An 18,607-nucleotide genomic window follows, 5' to 3' on the forward strand; every position below is an offset into this window, starting at 1 on the left:
TCTCTCCTCCATTGCAAAGTCTCATTACATAAATCAGGAAAGACTTGAAGCTTATGACCTTCAAGCATAATTGATGTCATATTCCATAATTTCTGTATCAGTTGTCCTTTTTTTTGCACACTACTAGAATCGGACCACAATGTCTCTCAGTGTTTTTCTTCCAGCTCTTCTTGGGCCAACTCTATGTATTGTATCAATATATCTTATAAAAGAAACATCTGGAAGAATAGATTCAGCCCAATCCAATATTAATTGAATCAATTTATTTTCATTCTCTTTCCCATCCTCTGGATATCCTTTGAGGCATAAATTCATTCTTCATTGTCTATCATGAATCTCAGTCACACTTTTAGAAACCTGGTCTATCTTGGTCATCTGTTTTTTTTTTTAAACTCTTTGTCTTGTTCTCTCATCTGAGCTTTCACTCCGGTAATGGTTTGAAGATTCTCTTGATTTTGTTTAGATAAATATTTTATTCTCCCATCCATATTATCCATTTAATATCTAATGTCTTCAAATCATTCTTCATCTCATCTTTCATATCTTTTAAATCTGTCTTCATTTGTGCCTTCATTTCTCTTAATTCCTGTAGAATTATATTAGAGTTGTCTGGTTGTGTTGATGAGGTCGTTGATTTTTCTGGTGATGCTCTCTTTTCCCCATTCATTTCATAACTTTTCTTTACTCTTTTCAACCACAAATCCGATGGGCGAGGTTTATGAGAAGGATCTTATTTCACTTTAGGCCATTGCCAAATGCTTCTTTAGGTTCCTGTCTCACACTATCTGCACTCTTGCTACGTTTAGACATACAGTCGACAGTTGTTCTTTAGCATTCAGCTAAGAGGAGAGAGCTCTTAAATTTAGTGATATCTTATTTGCAGTCCTCAATTGCAGTTAAACTTTCAAACAGTATATAGATCATCAGCTGCAATTTAACATCTAGCCAGCAGATGTATTAGTATTAGTATCAACAAAATACAGTCTTCCTCTTTCTCAAACCATACATCACTTCCTCTTTTTATTTATTTATTTTCTCGTTATTTCTTATCTCTTATTTCTGTAGTAGTAACAAAATAGTGCAGAGAAGCTAATCCTGGGACATTAATTAACTTTGATATACATCCCTTACAGCGCTGTCCAAATGTTTTCTCTTTCAGCACTTTCTCAGCCTTCCAGCTGTGCAGGGGGAGGGAGGAAAGTCTCTTCTTATCAATTGTTCAAGAAAAACAAGAATTGTTTAAGAAAAACAACCTCCACCATTTTTCTCTGCTCTTCATGCTGCTTTTAAGGTTTTTATAATAAGTGGCCGAGGTGTTTATAACATAAACACTGTTTCTCAATCCACAAACATCTGAGATGCAGCTTACTCTGGACCAGGCCCAACAGTTTCAAATTACAAAAACAGCTCTTAGTCCATGTCTGTGTTTCAAATCTTCCCAGGAAATAGACAAAGATTAAACTTACATTTCATGCATTTTTCAACATGTCTTGATCTTAATTTGAGTATATTTTAATCATATTTTTCCTGATGGTCAGGAGGAGTAAGAATCCATCCGAGCTCGCTCCGCCCCCCTCCTCACTTGAATCCTTTATCCATTTAGCATTCTTTCCATGTGGGATCCCAATGACCCCCCCCCCCCCCGCACATGCACACACTCTTGGTTGGGCACCCATCACCCCCTGCAATGCCATCACTTGCATTCTGTGCCTTCTCTCAACTTTCCTGTCCTCTTCTTGGTCTCTATTGACATAAACTGATATACAATCTTAAATAGCTTAGGGGTTAACTCAACTTCCTCACTTTTAACCTTCTGCAATTCCTTCCTTATGTTACCCACATAAACCCATACACAGTATAGTCAATATCCTTCTATTCTCTTCAGCCTCAGGATCCAAGACATTAAAGCTGCACCCAGCATGCTTTAAAAAACTCAGATGTGGGCTTGTCTGCCTTTTGAAACACTTGGTACAATTTGGCTATATTTTTCTGCCTTGGGTTCCTGTATCTGATTGCCTCTATTAGCAGTTTGCAATATTGAACCAAATTCTAGTAATCAGTCTGGTTGTTGGGCTCTGAGTTAGATGATCCAGTGGTAGGAAAAAACGAGGTCCGTTTGCCCCACTCTCCTTGTCCCTCACAGCCACTCTTCAGCCAAGTTAAGTCCATGAGGCTCTTTTTCTCAGAAGTGAGAAAAACACGCAACATATTTGGGCAATCAAATCTTACATACCAAGCCAAAAACAATGAAACATATTCAGTTTCCAAATGTTTTCGTTCTTTAATACATAACTATTAAGAGTCAAAAGCAGTTCCCAGTCGCTGCTCCTGCCCAGGGGTATGACTTCCCCATTTCTAGCTTATAACATAGCCAAGAAGACCAAGAGAAGAAAGCTAGCTTCTTTTTTGTGAGCTATCCAATTCCTCCACCCAGTACCTTAAATTCCTGATACATACTTGTCAGGGGTGTCCCCCTTTTTGGCTTAATATGACCCTTACCTATCCCACTGAGCAATTTAGCTCTTTGCCAGACTAAGCCTTACAGAGGGTACCTGTGGGTCCCTGGGCACAGCCTGTTGCAGCTGCACCAGCCAGTTCCTGTCAGCAGTCTCTTCTGCCGTTCACCAATTGTGCTGAGAGCTCTTTTGACTATCCTGGTCCTGGGCACTCTGCAGGCAGAAGCACAATTACTCACCAATGGGCTATTGTATGGCAAGAACCTAGATTCCCTCACATGGGTGGGCATTGCAACTTTGAGTTGGGTCTGATCAGTCTCTCCATCACCTGGGAGTTTCCTCAGACAAATGGTCTGGTGCTTGCCAAGTTTGTCCCCAGAAGGGGTTTTCACGATCTTCCCCAGCTGCCAAGGTCAAGGCCTGCAACCTACTCCCTTTGTGGTTGCCAGTTGAAGGACCCTAGTGTGCTTTGCCCATTTAAACATAACAGGAGTGAGGGAAAATGGAAAATCTGTATTTTTGTTCTTGAGAATAAGTTTGATCATAGCAAAAGGACGATCGACCTCAGGAGCATAGCAGACTTCTCTTTTATACACTGGCTAACCTGGCAGCGATGACAGCTGCTTATTGGGTTGAAATTCCTGCCATGAGTGCTACTTATCACATTTGAATTCAGGAGGTGTCCATGTGTACCTGGGAGCTAGGCTACCTGGAGGCTAGCCTGAGGGCTTTTGGCTGGAGATAGCTCAGTCTGTAGCCGTTTGTGATGCCCTGTAAACATTGTCAATGCTTGGGACGAAACTAGTCTGCTGTTGCCTAATGTCAGCCAAATGGGTATGTCCTATAGGAGAACATTAGAGAGAATAAGTAAAGCCTTCTGAAATTAATGTAAATTTTGGATGGAAAATTTCTGTAGGCTGTGCAACCTCTATTTATGAATGTTGTACTTGGAAGAAGCATACACAATTCAGTTGGCTGCAACTAGATGAATAAAATACTTGCCTATGGATTTGGATCAGGGAAATAAAACATATGCCTTTGGTGCTTAATGCAAGATATGACCTGCCCCATACCAGAGTGGATAAACATGAATTATTTTTTAATTAAATATTGGATTTTTAAAATTTAAATCAGAATTTTGATTGAAATTGCGTCTCCTATTGATTGATTGATTGATTGATAAATGAATTCCATTAATTCATTTACCATGTCATGCTCTTCCAGAGGTTTCTGTAAGATTATTGGGCAGTTTTTCTATATAGAGTGTATTATCACAGATGCTTGGTTTTACATTTCTCAAAACTGTGAGTTTGTGTTTGCAGAAATCACATGGCTCTTCATCCCAGCAAAAATGAACATACAGAGTTGAGAAAAAGACCTTAATTCCATTCTTCCTTTGCAAATCTATGTACACAGAATCAATACTTTTCCTCTTAAGTACTAAGTTTCAAAAAATTCAATGAATAGAAGAATGTTGGGAATGGAATAGATCTGCACAGAAATATGAGTGTGAGGAGGAAGGGGCGAGCAGTAAAAATGAGAATGAAACCTTTTGAGCAGAATATTCCACAAGACTTTGGATCTTTTTGTGTAAAACCTGAGGTTTATCATGTAATTCTTTCCCTGGAGGAGAAATCCTATAATGGCAGCAGGCTGTAAAAGAGACCCAGTTTGGAATTTTTTTTAATGAAATTCCTCTGTTTATGGCTAAGGCAGGCATGCATACAAAACCATGATTTAAATCTAGCCTTACTGACTAGTAATTTAAATCTTCTAATCCACCCTACCCAGTATAGTGTAATCTTACTGTTAAATATGTCCTGAGTGGCATTCAGGGAGAAATGTGAATAGAAGCCATAAAATTAACTATACATTGTTTGTTCTTTAAAGAAAATTTAGTTGAGCCTTGTTTAGAATGCAAGATACCATTGTAGTGTGCAGCAGAAAGTGTTCAGACTAGCTTTTTTCTCATTTGTGGTATGTACCACTGACTAGAACTAGAATACATTCAAAGTAGCATAAAATGAAATTTCAGGCCAGTACAATGTCACAAGTAATGAGAACATTTTAAACAAAACTTAAAATTTAGGAGATTCTTAGCAGACTGACTAAGCTAGTTTCTGTCCAGTGCAAAAGTCCCCTTGTTGCACCAAAATGCATCAGCACAAAGAAGCATGGCCACTCTTTTTTTGGAAGTGTAAAAGCTGACGTTATTAGGAGCTGTCTTTAATAATATAATTTACTTTGTTTCTCTAGGTATCTTTTGTATGATGTAAACCCACCTGAAGGTTTCAACCTCCGAAGAGACGTGTATATACGAGTTGCCTCTCTTATAAAAACTTTGTTAAAAAATGAAGCCTGGGTACTGGTTTTACCTCCCTGGGGACGTCTCTATCATTGGCAAAGCCCTAATATTCATCAGGTCCGAATTCCTTGGTTGAGTTTTTTTGATGTTCCAAGCCTCAATAAAGATACGCCTGTTATTGAGTATGAAGAATTTATTTCAGGTAAAAGATACTACAAAATATTCTATGAAATCTTCAGGCTTTTCTATTTCCAGCTAAATGAAGTATGATACAATAAAATTTACAGATTTTGTAAACAACCTACTTATGTATATTTCAAAGCACAGCCTATATGAAAGCCAAAGACCTATTTTTTCACAGTAGCTTCATGTTAGTTATAAGTTACAAATTTCTTGATTAGTTACAAATATTTTCCATTTAGCAGTAAAATTCATATGTTTTGGATCCATTTTCTTTTCCACTTAGGACAATGTTACTGAGTGAAGGTCTGTCACAATGCTCTCAGAAGTGGAAAGAGACGGAAGGATTTTACTGATTTGCTTTCCCTTTGCAGCGTCCAGTGCCACCACCCCCACTGTTCCAAAATAGATTTTCAGCAAGGGAGGCATAGGAAAAGAATGGAATCTACAAAGATCACCTCCTCCTCTGTTCCTCAGCAAAAATGTTCTACTAGATCTGCTCTGTCTTCTGCAGATGGAAAGGGCCCTTCCATCCACAGATGGATGATTATGGATGTATTTTTTATCAGAATATTTCAGATGCTATACAGCTGACTTCTGAATCCAAATTAGTTGTCTTTTTCTGAAAATCCAAAATCCACATTCAGAAGCCTCTTATTTCAACCTTCTTTTCAATAATTGCTCTTCTGATTTCTGTAGATCAGGGTAGACCTTTTTCAGTTACAATGTTGAATTCAGTTCAGACTTTGTTCAGGTGTGAAGGAATAGGAATGAAGGCTTAAAGCTCTTCCAGGCAGTAAGGCTTGAGAGGCATTCAAACCTTTTAGAAAGTGGAAACACTGCAGAGAAATGAGGAAACCATGAAAAGACTGATGGCTGAGGGAAAGGGGGTTGGGCCAAGGAAATGCTGGGTGGCCATTTGGAGAACCAGATTGGAACCCCAGTAGAGTTGGATTTGGGCCCTAAGCCTGAGATTTCCCATCCCTGTTGTCAGTGAATGATTTATAAATGGTTTATAAATGCCAGTGGTTCCATTTTACATCTACTGTATAAATTGACGTACCTATTTATGTGCTGATTTTTGTTTGATCATCAGAGTCAGGTGGACCCTTTATTGACCAGGTGTACGTCCTGCAAAACTATGCTGAAGGATGGAAAGAGGGAACATGGGAAGAAAAAATAGATGAGAGACCATGCATTGACGAGCTCATGTATTCAACAGACAAACATAAATACTACAGGTAATCTCTATAGTAGCAGATGTATTAAAATTAAAGCTGGGCTTAAAGTGTCTCCCTACATTAAGAGCCACATTCTTTAGCCACAAAGTGGGAGGCATTTTCTGCAATTTCTGATTGAGTAGGAAAAATTATCTCTAATATGGTAGTTAAAGAATTTATGTTTCAGGCTGCTGAAATGACTTCTTGCCTTGATTTTCTTTCTTTAAGGCACATCTTTTTAAGTTACCACAACTAGTATTGGGGTTCCTAGTTGGGTGTAGTGGCCATTCCACACACCCTACTCCCTGCAGTCCCCAATGCGATGTCTCCTCAAGTATTTCCTTCCAGAGTGCAAAACAGACATAAATCACTTAATCCGATTAAAAAAAAACTAAGGGAAAAAGGTGGAGGTTGGACCAAAAATCACAGATATACATGAAATTTAGTCAATATCATTTTCTGAGCTATTGCTATCAGTTTCAGTTTCTCCTTCTCCATCTTAGTCTTCATACTGAAGGTTTGTCCAGATTGAAACAAGCTTCTTTCCCTTTTGTCAATTCCTTGCTTTGGTGTATTTCCAGACATTGTCCAGTTTTGTTCACATGTTGTAAAAAATGCAGGAATCTGAAGTAGGTGGGAAGTAAGAGAAGTCAGAGGCTGTGCTGTGCAAAGGCCCTGCCACCAGAATGCAGGAGGGTTATGTTTGGCAGAATTCCAGAATGCATTCCTGGACCAAATCCCCAAAGAAGTTCTGTATTTTGTATCATTTGAAAGTTTCTGTTTGTTTTTTCTGGAGTCAAATATCCTCCTCTTCTTTTGCATCCCTTTAGACAAATAGGAGTATCATTAGGAGACAGGAACCTTTAAATACACATACATTTTAGCATATGAGGCAACTGCCTCAGACAGGTGGAAAAGCAGCAAAGCATCATGCAAAAGCAGCAAGTCACTCATGATTTATTTTCCTTATTATATTTTTACTTCCAGAGAAGGGCAGAGATACTTGTACAGGCCAAAAGAACTTGACTGGTTTTGAGTACTGCTATGTACCATAACTGGTGTTGGGTGAGGAGGCACCACTGCCTCGGGCAGTATAAAATACTTGGACCAGGCATGGTCCTAGCTATAGAGACATCTGCAGTAGGAAAAGGTAGCTGAGATGGTATAGGAAATTATGTGGAGTAGGAAATTGAAGATGGATTGAATCCATGAAAGAAGCCACAGCTTCCAACTGGGAAGAGGTGAGAGGAGCAGGCATGGACAGGACACTTTGGAGGGCTTTCATTCATAGGGTCACCATGAGTTGGAGACAACTCGATGGCACGTAAGAACAATAAGGGGAAACAATTGAGGGTACAGAAGAACTGTGGTTGGCGAAAAACATGCAAGATTACATCAGATTCACTCTAATCCTAAAAATGTTTGCTCAGAAGTAAAGCATCTGAATTTTTTGACTCTTGGCAAAGCAGCGGAGCAGCAGAGGCTGGGAGAGTGTGCAGAGGGTGGCCAGGGAACTGACGAAGGCAAGGTAGGAGCTGGACAGAGGAACAGGGGTGGGAGGGAACAGGAGCAGTGGAGAGGAAGGGAGGTGGGGCCAGAGAGGCCCAGGAAAAAGCAGAGGAATGGGGCCAGCAGCTTGTGAAACTTACAAAGGCGCACTCAGCTGTTGGGTGCCATCCCTTGTCTGCGTCCCTTAGCTGCAGCCCAGGCTGCCTGGGGACTCCCTTCCTTGGGGGCAGTTTTTAATTAGATTTTTTATTTTGCCCTTGTGTGTGGTGGGGAGGGGGTTGTCTGGGAGAACTGGGCAAGTGAAGGCCAGTGCAGAATAGACAAAGTGGGGGAAGAAGGTAGGGCCTCCAAGGGGTACCCAGTGTCAGGCCAGGAGATGGCTTTGGTGGGTGTTGCTGTCCGCTGCGACAGCTGTGACATGTTCACCCTTCTCCCTCAGGAGAGACAGGGATACACTTGCCCTCAGTGCAAGCTGGTGACCCTCCCAGAGGAGGAGATGAGGGGTCTGAGGGCCGAGAGAGCTCTCCAGACCCCCCGGGAGCAGCCCCACTCCAGACAGAAGGTTGAGGGAGTGGCCACGGGAGGAACAGCCAGGGAGACATGGAGGCATGTCACCCACGGCACAGCCTCCTTCTTCTCCTGGTGCCAATCTGGAGCTGGGAAACAAGTTCTCTCCACTTGGGGAGGCAGGGGCTGATGAGGACTTGGGGGACCAGGAGCCAACTGCAGGAGATGCGAGGGCCAGGTCACAGACACCTACCACCTCTGGGAAGAGGCAACAGTGGGTGATCATCGTCGGGCACTCCCTGCTGAGGGGCACTGAGGTGGTGGTGCGCTGCCCTGACCTTGAAGCAAGGATGTTGCCTGCCGGGGAAACACATCCAGCATGTGAAGGATAGAGTAGAATGTCTTGTTCGCTCTGGGGGTCACCAGCTGCTTCTGGTGATCCATGTGGGGACAAATGACATAGCCAGGCAGGGCATGGGCAGGATCACCAGGGACTTCAAAGCCTTGGGAAAGAAACTTGGGGACCTAAAGGCCCAAGTGGCCTTTTCCTCTATCTTTCTGGTCTGGGGATTTGGACCAGCCAGGGAAAGGGGGGTTGCCGAGGTGAATAACTGGCTCAGGGCATGGTGCCAGAAAGAAGGCTTTGGGTTCCTTGACCATGGCACCTGGTTTCTTGCCAATGGACTTCTGATGAAGGACGGGCTGCACCTCACAAGGATGGGGAAAAAACCTTTGGAAATGCTCTAGTGAGCTTTCGTCCGGAAGATGGAACTGAGCCAGGGGGGTGGGTTCAGGCCCCCCAGAAACTTGCCCTGATTGGACAAGTGAGGGGGGAGGATCAGGGCTCTGAGACCAGGGTGCTATAGGTACTGGAGCGGCTGAGAGGACTCCTACGAAGAGGGGACTGGTATCAGGGAAGATGACAGGAAGGAAGAGACTGGGGATCCCAAAGAAAGGAAGCTGTGGGAAGGAATTGAGGTGCATGTGCCCCAATGCTAGGAGCCTGAGTAATAAGCAGAAAGAGCTTGAATTTCTCCTGGGAATAGGAGGGTATGACATGGTGGGGATCACAGAAACTTGGTGGGATGAAAGGCAAGACTGGAATGTAAACATAGAGGGGTATCAGCTGTTTTGAAAAGACAGGAAGGGAAAGAGGGACGGCAGCGTAGCTTTATATGTCAGGGAAGGCATAGGATGCAATGAGATAGAATGCAGTGCAGTTGGGGATCTGGTAGAGTCAGACTGGGTGAAAATAAGGGGTTTTGACAGGGAGAGGGGCCTGACAGTGGGGGTATGGTATCACCTTGAGACCCTGGACGATGTCCTGACAGATCAGATTCAAAGGATATCTCAGGGGAGGGACACAGTGATTATCGGAGATTAGCCAGGTCACATTGCTTCCTAGATGCTATAGAAGGAGGGTTTTTCACACAGAGGGTCCAAGAGGTGACCGGGGGGTGGGCGGGAATATCCTTGACTTGGTTTTGACCGACAGGGAGGAGTTGATAGATGGAGTGAAGATTAGGGGAGCTCTGGATGTGAGTGATTGCTCCATCCTTTGCTTTGAGATCAGGGGAATGGGGACGTGCAGCAGGTCAGGTACTAGAAGCTGGGACTTCAAGAGGGCCAACTTTGACCAACTGAAAGTGAGATGGGGAAAGTCTCCTGGGATAGGTTACTGGAAAGCAAGGGAGTTGAGGAGGGGTGGATGGCCCTCAAAAGGGAAGTTTTGAAGGCACGAGCTTTGACAATACCTCTAGTTAGTAAGGCACAGAGGCGAAGGAGAGTGCTGCCATTGATGTGAAAGGAGGTGGTAAGAGGAATCAGACGCAAGAGGAACCTCTGTAGGAAATGGGCATGGGGCGAATAAACAAAAAGGTATATACCGGGAGGAGGGGGCCCGTTGCAGAAGGATTCTTCCCAAGGCTTAGGCTGATAATGAGCTGAGGCATGCAAAGAATATCAAGAGCAACAAAAAGGGCTTTTAGCAGCATGTAAATAGCAAGAGGAAGGGGAGACAGGTAGTGGGATTGCTAAATAAGAAGGAAGGAGATCCAGTGACTGATGTGAGGGGACAGGCACAGATGCTAAATGACTATTTTGCTTCTGTGTTCTCCCCAAAACAGGATGGGGGAGATCCGCATGGGAGATTAGATGAGGCTGGGGACTTAAGGGCACAGATTAGAGTCCTCCCCAGAAGTCGAGGGGCTCCTCAGGGCACTGCATGTTACAAAGGCACCGGGGCCTGACTGGCTACACCCGAGAGTACTTCAGGAGTTGGTGGGAAATCTCTTGCACCGGCTGGCCTCCATTTTTGAGGCCTCGTGGAGAACAGGTGAAGTTCCAGAGGACTGAAGGGTGGCGTCAGTGGCCCCAGTTTTCAAAAATGGTAAGAGAGGGGACATGGGGAATTACAGACTAGTTAGCCTTACATCCATTGTAAAAAAAACAATGGAAAGGCTCATAATAGTGAGAGATCTAGTGATGCTAGATAGGGAAGGGAGGCTGAGGGCCACACAGCATGGCTTCTGCAATAACAGGTCCTCCCTGACAAACCTAGTGGAATTCTATGACAAAGTTTACCTGGATTTCAGCAAGGCCTTTGACAAAGTGCCACATGTTATCCTGGTTGAGAAATTGAGCGGCTTGCTTGCAAGGAGATTGTTTTGGACTCGCTCGGAGAAAAGGATCTCCTTGTGAGCAAGCCGGTGCCTTGCCAGGAGATCCTTTTCTCCAAGCAAGTCCAAAATGATCTCCTTGCAAGCAAGCCGGCCCCAAGGCACCAGCTTGCTTGCAAGAAGATCGTTTTGGACTCATTGGGAGAAAATGATCTCTGTACACACATACCCCTGCCTTTCTGCACGTGCGCATATGTATGTGCCCCCGCACCCCCCTCCTGCACCGCCTTGGCAGCCCGCACCCATTCCTGGCACCTTTCAACTGGCCCCTATTCAAAAAGTTTGAGGAGGCCTAGATTAGGGCATGGTTGACTGACCGAAAGCAGAGGGTAACCATTAGTGGGGAATCATCAGAATGGCAGCCAGTGACAAACGGGGTCCCCCAGGGCTCCATCCTGGGGCCAATCCTGTCCAATCTTTTCATCAACAACATGGAAGGTGACCAGTCTGCTGATCAAATTCACAGATGATACTAAAATGGGGGGGGGGGGGGCAATTGCCACAACTGAGAAGCAGGTACTTCAAATCTAGAAGGATCTGGACAGAATATGGAAGTGGACAGGAGACAACAGGATGGCGTTCAATGTGGGTGAGTGCAAGTTCGTACACTTGGTGCATAGGAATGGGTGTCATAAGTAGAGGTTAGGGGACAAGTGGCTGGAGAGCAGCACTTGTGAAAGGGATCTTGGGGTACTGGCTGACTGCAGGCTAAACATGAGTCAGCGGTGTGACGTGGCAGTCAAGAGGGTTAACACCACCCTTGGTTGCAAAGCCAGAAGCATTGCTTCTAGATCGAGAAAGGTATTACTACCACTCTAAACAACTCTGGTGCACCCACAACTGGAGTATTGTGTTCAGTTCTGGGCCCCTCATTACAGGAAGGATAAAGCCAGGTTAGAGTCAGTGCAGCACAGGGCCACAAGGATCGTGGCTGGATTGCAAGGAAAGCCATATGAGGCGAGAGTGAGGGAACTGGGTCTTTTCAGCCTGGAGGAGACTTCGAGGGGATCTGCTGACAACATATAGGTATGTGAGGGGGTGTGACACAGAGGTGGGTAGAGATCTGCTCTCCCCTGCAGAGGAGGGCAGGATGCGCTCTAACGGAGCCAAGCTCAGTGAACCAAGGTTGAATTTAAAAGCCAGGAAGTACTTCCTGACAGGACCCCAAGGGTATGGAATGGGCTTCCACAGGAGGTGGTTGAAGCCCCATCAGTGAGTGTGTTCAAGGATAGGCTAGACATCCACATGGTAGGCATGTCATGAGCAGTATCGCCTAGAGCTGGGGGTCAGACTAGATGGCCCAGGAGACCCCTTCTGATTTGCTCTGTTTCTATGTTTAATGAGATGAATTCATCTACTCCCAGATGAATGTAGAGTGTTCTAGAATCCCAGAAACTACCAAAATAAAGCATTTCAAACAAGATGTGGAACCATATATATAGTAGCTTTATGGCTCTTCCACCTGGTCCAATTACCAGGAGCAGCAAAACACAAACAATACCACCCAGTCCAGAGATTTCTGTCTCAATAATTTGTGCTTCTTGATGATGCGGTAGAGTAGAGATCCGTGAGGATTGTCTCAGAAAGACTCACTATTTTCTGTGGGAATTACACCTGAGTAATTACACAAGTTTGCAACCTCAGAGAAAGTTGTAATCTCAGTTTACCAGCTAGGACTTCCTTGTCCGCAGCTCATAAGAATTGTAAAGATTCTTTTGTATGGAAGATTGTGCATGTTCTTAGATAAGCATCTACTATATAGTTTTTAGAGAACATTTTAAAGGAGGGAATATGTGGATATTTTGTCTGAAAGACTGTATTCCAATATATTGAAATAAAGTATTTCATACCTCATTTTCAAGAATAACAGAAAGACAGACAGACAGACAGACAGACAGACACACACACACACACACACACACCAAACCAAAAAAACCTTTTGGGAGAAGTGGGGAAAAATTCCCCCATATGTTTATCACTTTCTTTTCATGTGCCTTTCACATCCCTGTTTTCCCTTTCACAAGTTCTTGGAGCAGAATTCAAGTCTGCAAGTAATGAAACTGAATAATCTTCTCCAGGAAAAGGTCATCTGCCTTCCCTTTTAAAACTGAAAACAAATACTCCTAGTTACTCCTAGTTGCATTTTTGACAGGAGTAAAAGCAGAGATCACCCCAATCTGTGTAGTATTATCCCTTGATCCTCAACCCCCAACCAACAGGATATCCATCTTAAAATATCCATCACTTACATGGCCCTAAGTGATTGTTGAAACAAAAATGTGTTTTCATTCTTTTACTAAGAAGCCATATAACAAATTCTTCATTAGTTGTACAATGTTCTTTGTTGTACCAAGTTGTATATGCTAACCCAACCTTTACTTATTTTGTAGGGGATGGTTCTGGGGTTATGAAGAAACAAGGGCCCTGAAGGTGACATGTTTATCTGTCCAAGGCTCTGCCTCTATCGTAGCTCCTTTGCTTCTGAACACTTCCAGTCGGTGAGATAATTAATACTCTCTGAAATAACAAGCTTGGATAGATATATTATTAATAATACTAAGTTCCTTGTGATCTTAGTTTGAAGTACTTTAAAGCACTAGTCAGAGAAGTGGATATGCACAAGACAAGGGTCACTTGACCTGAATATATGAATTCTGGTTCTGCCAGTGTTTTTGGTTGTGAGAGTACTCTATACTCTTCAAAAAAGTATATTAAATGTAACTTTGTCCTGCTCTTGTTTGTTGTTCAAATGATGACATTCATCATAAATATGCTGTTAAAATTCATAATTATGATCATAATGAATGTCAGACATTCGAAAAGCATTTGGAGACATTCAAAATGTGTTTGGACAGTAATCCAAATGGAATGGTGTATAGTGTCCTGCAAGAGCAGAAGGCTGGACCTAATGGCCTTCTGGTCCTGACCAACTCTACTATAATTCTATGACCACCATCCCAGGCCCTCCTCCAAGGGAGGCTTGGAAGATGGCAAAAAGGATAAATTAGAAAAAACTGAACTAGATAGAAAAACTATTAGGTGGATCCAAAATTGGCTGCTAAATTAGACACAAAGAGTGCTCATCAATGGCACCTTCTCAGACTGGATGGAGGTAACTAGTGAGGTGCCACAGGGTTCAGTCCTGGGCCCAGTGCTCTTCAACATCTTTATCAATGATTTAGCTGAGGAAGTACAAGGAAAGATAATCAGATTTGCAGGTGATACAAAACTGGGTGGAATACCACACACCCTAAAAGGCAGAATCCAGGGCGATCTTGATAAACATGAACACTGGGCTGAAAGCAACAGAATGAGATTCAATATGGACAACTGCCAGGTCCATATTGAACTGCTAGGAAAAAGAAACCAAATGCATTAATACAAGATGAGGAATATGTGGCTCAAGAAAATTAAAAAAGAAAAAGATCTCGAAGTAATTGTGCACAAGTAATAGGCTAAATATAAGCCAACAATGTGACACAGCCGCCAAAGGGGCAAATGTACTGTCCTCCTCACTAGTCAGACCTCACCTGAAATACTCTGTCTAGTTCTGGGCTCCAAGATTTAAGAAAGATGCAGGAAAATTAGAAAGGGTCCACGGGAGGGCAACAAAAATGATCCAGCGTTTGGAAACACTGCCCTATGAGGAGAGACTGAGAGAACTGGGCACGTTCAGCCTTGAGAAGAGAGACTGAGGCAGGACATGATATCCCTCTATAAGCACCTCAAAGGCTGTCAAAAAGAGGAAGGTCAGGATCTCTTCTTGCTGATATTAGAGTGTAGGACACGGAATAATCAATTCAAGTTGCGACAACCCAGATTCGGACTGGACATCAGGAAGAGCTTCCTCACTGTCAGAACAATATGGCAGTGGAAGCAGCTGCCTGGAGAGGTGGTGGGCTCTCCCACACTGGAGACATTCAAGAGGAAACTGGACAGCCATCTGCGTGGGATGGTGTAACATGGTGTCCTGCAACAGCAGGGGGTTGGACCCGATGGCCTTCTTGGCCCCTTCCAACTCTACTATTTATGATTCTATGATAGGGCCCTCTGGGTAGTAGCCAAATGTAGACTGTTCGCCCTGCTGAGGTTCACTGGTATCAACATTTTTTCAGTACCATGTTTTTCTGCCCTATACTCCCTGGCATTTGGCAGCATATGATGGGCTGTCAATGTCAGCTATTCAACAGTCCCTAGTATTTCTTTTTAACTCTGTTGAGCTGTTCTGTTTAGCTGTTCTAAATTGTTTTTAAATTTGCCCAGATCCAGTCTGTTCAAGACTTCCATAGCCTCCAAGACCTCTGTACAAGACCTCCATAGCCTCCCTGGCATAATATGAAAAGAGAGAAAACTGAGCATCATCTGCATTGGTGACACCCAGCCTTTCACTCCCAGTCAACCTCCCAGATAATGGTGGAGGGTAATATGGAACCTGGAGAAACCCTGTGGAATCCCCTAAGCCAAAGGCCAAGAAAATGAGCAGCCTTCCTCTATGGCACCTTTTATCATCTATGTGCAAAATAATGCAAGTACCACTGCAAACTAGAACCTTTAAGCCCATCCTGGTATGAAGGATACCATGGCCGATCGTAGCATAAGCAGCTGAGAGCTGTGCCTAAAGCAACACAAATGTTCTTCCCTGTCTTTATCTTGGCATAGGTCAGCCACCAGAGCAACAGAGTCAAAGTAGATACAAGTGATTTTATCAGCAAAGCGTTGCACAAATTTGTAACCATAAGTCACTTATGGCTTGTCTCACTCAGAACAGCTATGCTGGACAGCACTGTGCTGATGCAGCATTTAAGGAAGTGTAAGACTTTTTTTGCCATGTCCACATTCTCAGAGCGGGCCCTGTACTGGGCTACAACTTGTACTCAGACTTGCTGCAAATCTTCAGTTATAAAAATAAAACAGTAAAATAAAGACGTCTTCATCTGCTCTCACTCCAGCCATTAATTTTATTTCTTAGGAGACCTCTAGTACATTGTTGGTTGGCACAACAGAGTTTCCAGGGGATCCTGTCACACCAGTGATGTTGCACTAGACATACAGTATGCTAGCAAAATATAATTAATGTTAATGCTGGTAACTGATTGTATTACTTACAATCAATATTATTACTTACATGATACAGAATCATAGTTAGTTGCAAACAGAAGCAAGAACTTTTGATCACTTCCTCATAGCCATCCTGAAGGAGGAAGGAGTATGCAAACCTTGGGGTTCACAGATGTAATGTTAAACTGTAGTTTATTGTTGCATATAAACATGGCCATTGCAAGAATCTTGCATCTGCTGCCTGGAAAGAGCTTTCTAACTAACAGAACTGCTGTAGTTCTGCATGAGGTCAAGGTAAGACTAAAAATAAAAAGCCTCTAGGATCTTGTTGAAGTGTTTTTCCCAACTGTGAGAATCTGTTTTCTTTTATTCTTTGGTTGATAGTTATTTTAAAATATTTTGGGTTATTCATAGATCAGTTGCTTTGAGGTAGACAAGCAGTATATTTTTTTAAAGTAAATAAATGTGCGCCTATTTGAAAGTCCGCAGTAGATCTTTCAGCTGGGGGAGTTACCCATTTCAGTAGAGGCTGTAGTCCTAACAAACCTCTCTAATAAATCTGTGAGTGAAAAAAACCCCAATTTTGTCACATCTCATGGGAGACGAGAGCGATGGTGTTCTCTGCAATTCTGAATTCTCTGCAATTCTGTTGTTCTTCTCTGCAGTCCCACAAAGAGTTTCTGCTCTGATAGCTGTCAGCTCTCCTTTATACTGTTGTAAACCAGAAATAAAGTTTGCTTAGAGTATGTTACTAGATACAGATTTACATAACCTTAGTGGATAAGGTGCTACATTTTAGAAATGTATGAGTCAAGAAAGCTATGTTTGTTTTTTCAGCCAAAAAAGCACCTGAATTGCAGTGTTCAGTTTGTACATTCATGGCCACCTCTGCATAATCTCTATAAAGAAATTTAATAACAGAAGTTATTTTTATATCAAAATTTGCCCTCAATCTTATCATTTTTGCTAGGTCAGTGATGCTAGACAGAGCTGAAAATATTCTTCACAACCATTATGGTGGCAAAGACTACTGGAATGTGAGTATTTTAGCAAACTTTTCCAGACTTCTGTAGTCCATTTGTTTTGTATGATACATTTGGGACGATCACTATAAAATGCCTAATCTGCCAAAAACAGAAAAAAAGAAGGGCTCTGCATTTTTTGGGTGTCCTCTTCATGTTGTTGTTCAGTCACAAAGTTGTTCCCACACCCACCTCTCCAGTGACCGCATCCAGCCACCTCAACCTCTGCCATCTCCTTCTCCTTTTGCCTTCAATCGTTCCCAGCATCAGGGTCTTTTCCAAAAAGTCCTTCCTTCTCTTTAGGTGGCCAGAGAATTTGAGCGTCAGCTTTAGTACATGACCTTCTAAAAAGCAGTCAGGGTTCATTTCTTTTAGGATTTTATTATTTATTATTGACTGATCTGATCTTTTTGCATTCCAAGGGACTCTCAGGAGTCTTCTTCAGCACCACAATTCAAAAGCAGCAATTCTTTGGCACTCAGATTTCCTTATGGTCCAACTCTCACAGCCATACATTACAACTGGGAAAACCATAGTCTTGACTATACCAACTTTTGTCGGCAGGGTGATGTCTGCTTTTTAGTATGCTGTCTAGTTTTGCCATAGCTTTCCTCCCAAGGAGCAAGTGTCTTTTAATTTCTTGGCTGCAGTCATCATCTGCGGTGATCTTGGAGCCCAGGAAAATAAAATCTATCACTACCTTCATTTCTTCCCAGTCTATTTGTCAGGAAGTGCCATGATCTTAGTTTTCTTTATGTTGATTTTCAAGCCAACTTTTGCACTCTCCTCTTTCACCCTCATGAAGAGGCTCTTTAGTTCCTCTTCACTTTCTGCCATTAGAGTGGTATCATCTGCATATCTAAGGTTGTTGATATTTCTCCTGGCAATCTTAATTTCAGCTTGCAATTCATCTAGCCCTGCCTTTTGCATGATGTGCTCTGCATATAAGTTAAATAGGCAGGACAACAATATAGAGCCTTGCCATAATCCTTTCTCAATTTTGAACCAATTGGTTTTTCCATATCTAGTTCTAAGTGTTTCTTCTTGACCCACATACAGGTTTCCCAAGACACAAATAAGATGGTCTGATACTCCCATCTCTTTAAGAACTTGCCACAATTTGTGATCCACACAATCAAAGGCTTTAGCATAGTCAATGAAGCAAAAGTAGAGTTTTTTTCTGGAACTCCCTAGCTTTCTCCATGATTCAGTGTATGCTGGCAATTTGATCTCTAGTTCCTCTGCCTCTGCGAAACCTCCACTTGTACTTCTGGAAGTTATCCCTCTGTAAGTACTGCAAAGGCTGTCACAAAGAGGAAGGTCAAGATCTCTTCTTGCTGATACCAGAGTGTAAGACACTGTCGTGCCTGACAGCTCGACAGAGATGTCGACTCGCGAGAAAGAGTCAAATGTTCACAATGAGAATCAGACATTGGAACAAAGGGACTTATACTTGGGGGCCAGTAACCAAACGACCCCTCTGCAGCATGACTCTGAGACCACTGAGCAAATAGCCACCCCACAGCATAACGATGAGGCTTCCACACATGTGACTTCTCCTCATCCTGACTCTGAGGTGCTTGAACAAGTTGCCCCCTCCTTTGTGAAGTCTCTCAGGAGCCCACGTGGGATTAGCTTTTCCTGTCACGTCTTTTCACTTGTGGGCGGGACA

The 18,607-nt window shown here is 43.0% G+C and overlaps 1 protein-coding gene across 2 annotated transcripts in view; it reads left to right on the forward strand.

The window, feature by feature from the left end:
• POFUT2 (protein O-fucosyltransferase 2) overlaps nucleotides 1–18,607 on the forward strand; it is a 39,051-nt gene that overhangs the window by 4,374 nt on the left and 16,070 nt on the right. For both annotated transcript variants that reach the window (XR_006414909.1, XM_044432021.1), the window contains exons 2-5: nucleotides 4,713–4,963; nucleotides 6,038–6,182; nucleotides 13,246–13,353; nucleotides 16,884–16,950. Coding sequence is in view for 1 of the 2 variants with exons in the window: in XM_044432021.1 (XP_044287956.1) it covers nucleotides 4,713–4,963; nucleotides 6,038–6,182; nucleotides 13,246–13,353; nucleotides 16,884–16,950 (571 nt within the window). In the remaining variant the exon portion in view is untranslated. The remainder of the gene's footprint in view (nucleotides 1–4,712; nucleotides 4,964–6,037; nucleotides 6,183–13,245; nucleotides 13,354–16,883; nucleotides 16,951–18,607) is intronic.

Source organism: Varanus komodoensis, unplaced genomic scaffold (genome assembly GCF_004798865.1).
Source record: "Varanus komodoensis strain SLA01 unplaced genomic scaffold, ASM479886v1 scaffold23, whole genome shotgun sequence".
Classification (NCBI taxonomy): domain Eukaryota; kingdom Metazoa; phylum Chordata; class Lepidosauria; order Squamata; family Varanidae; genus Varanus; species Varanus komodoensis.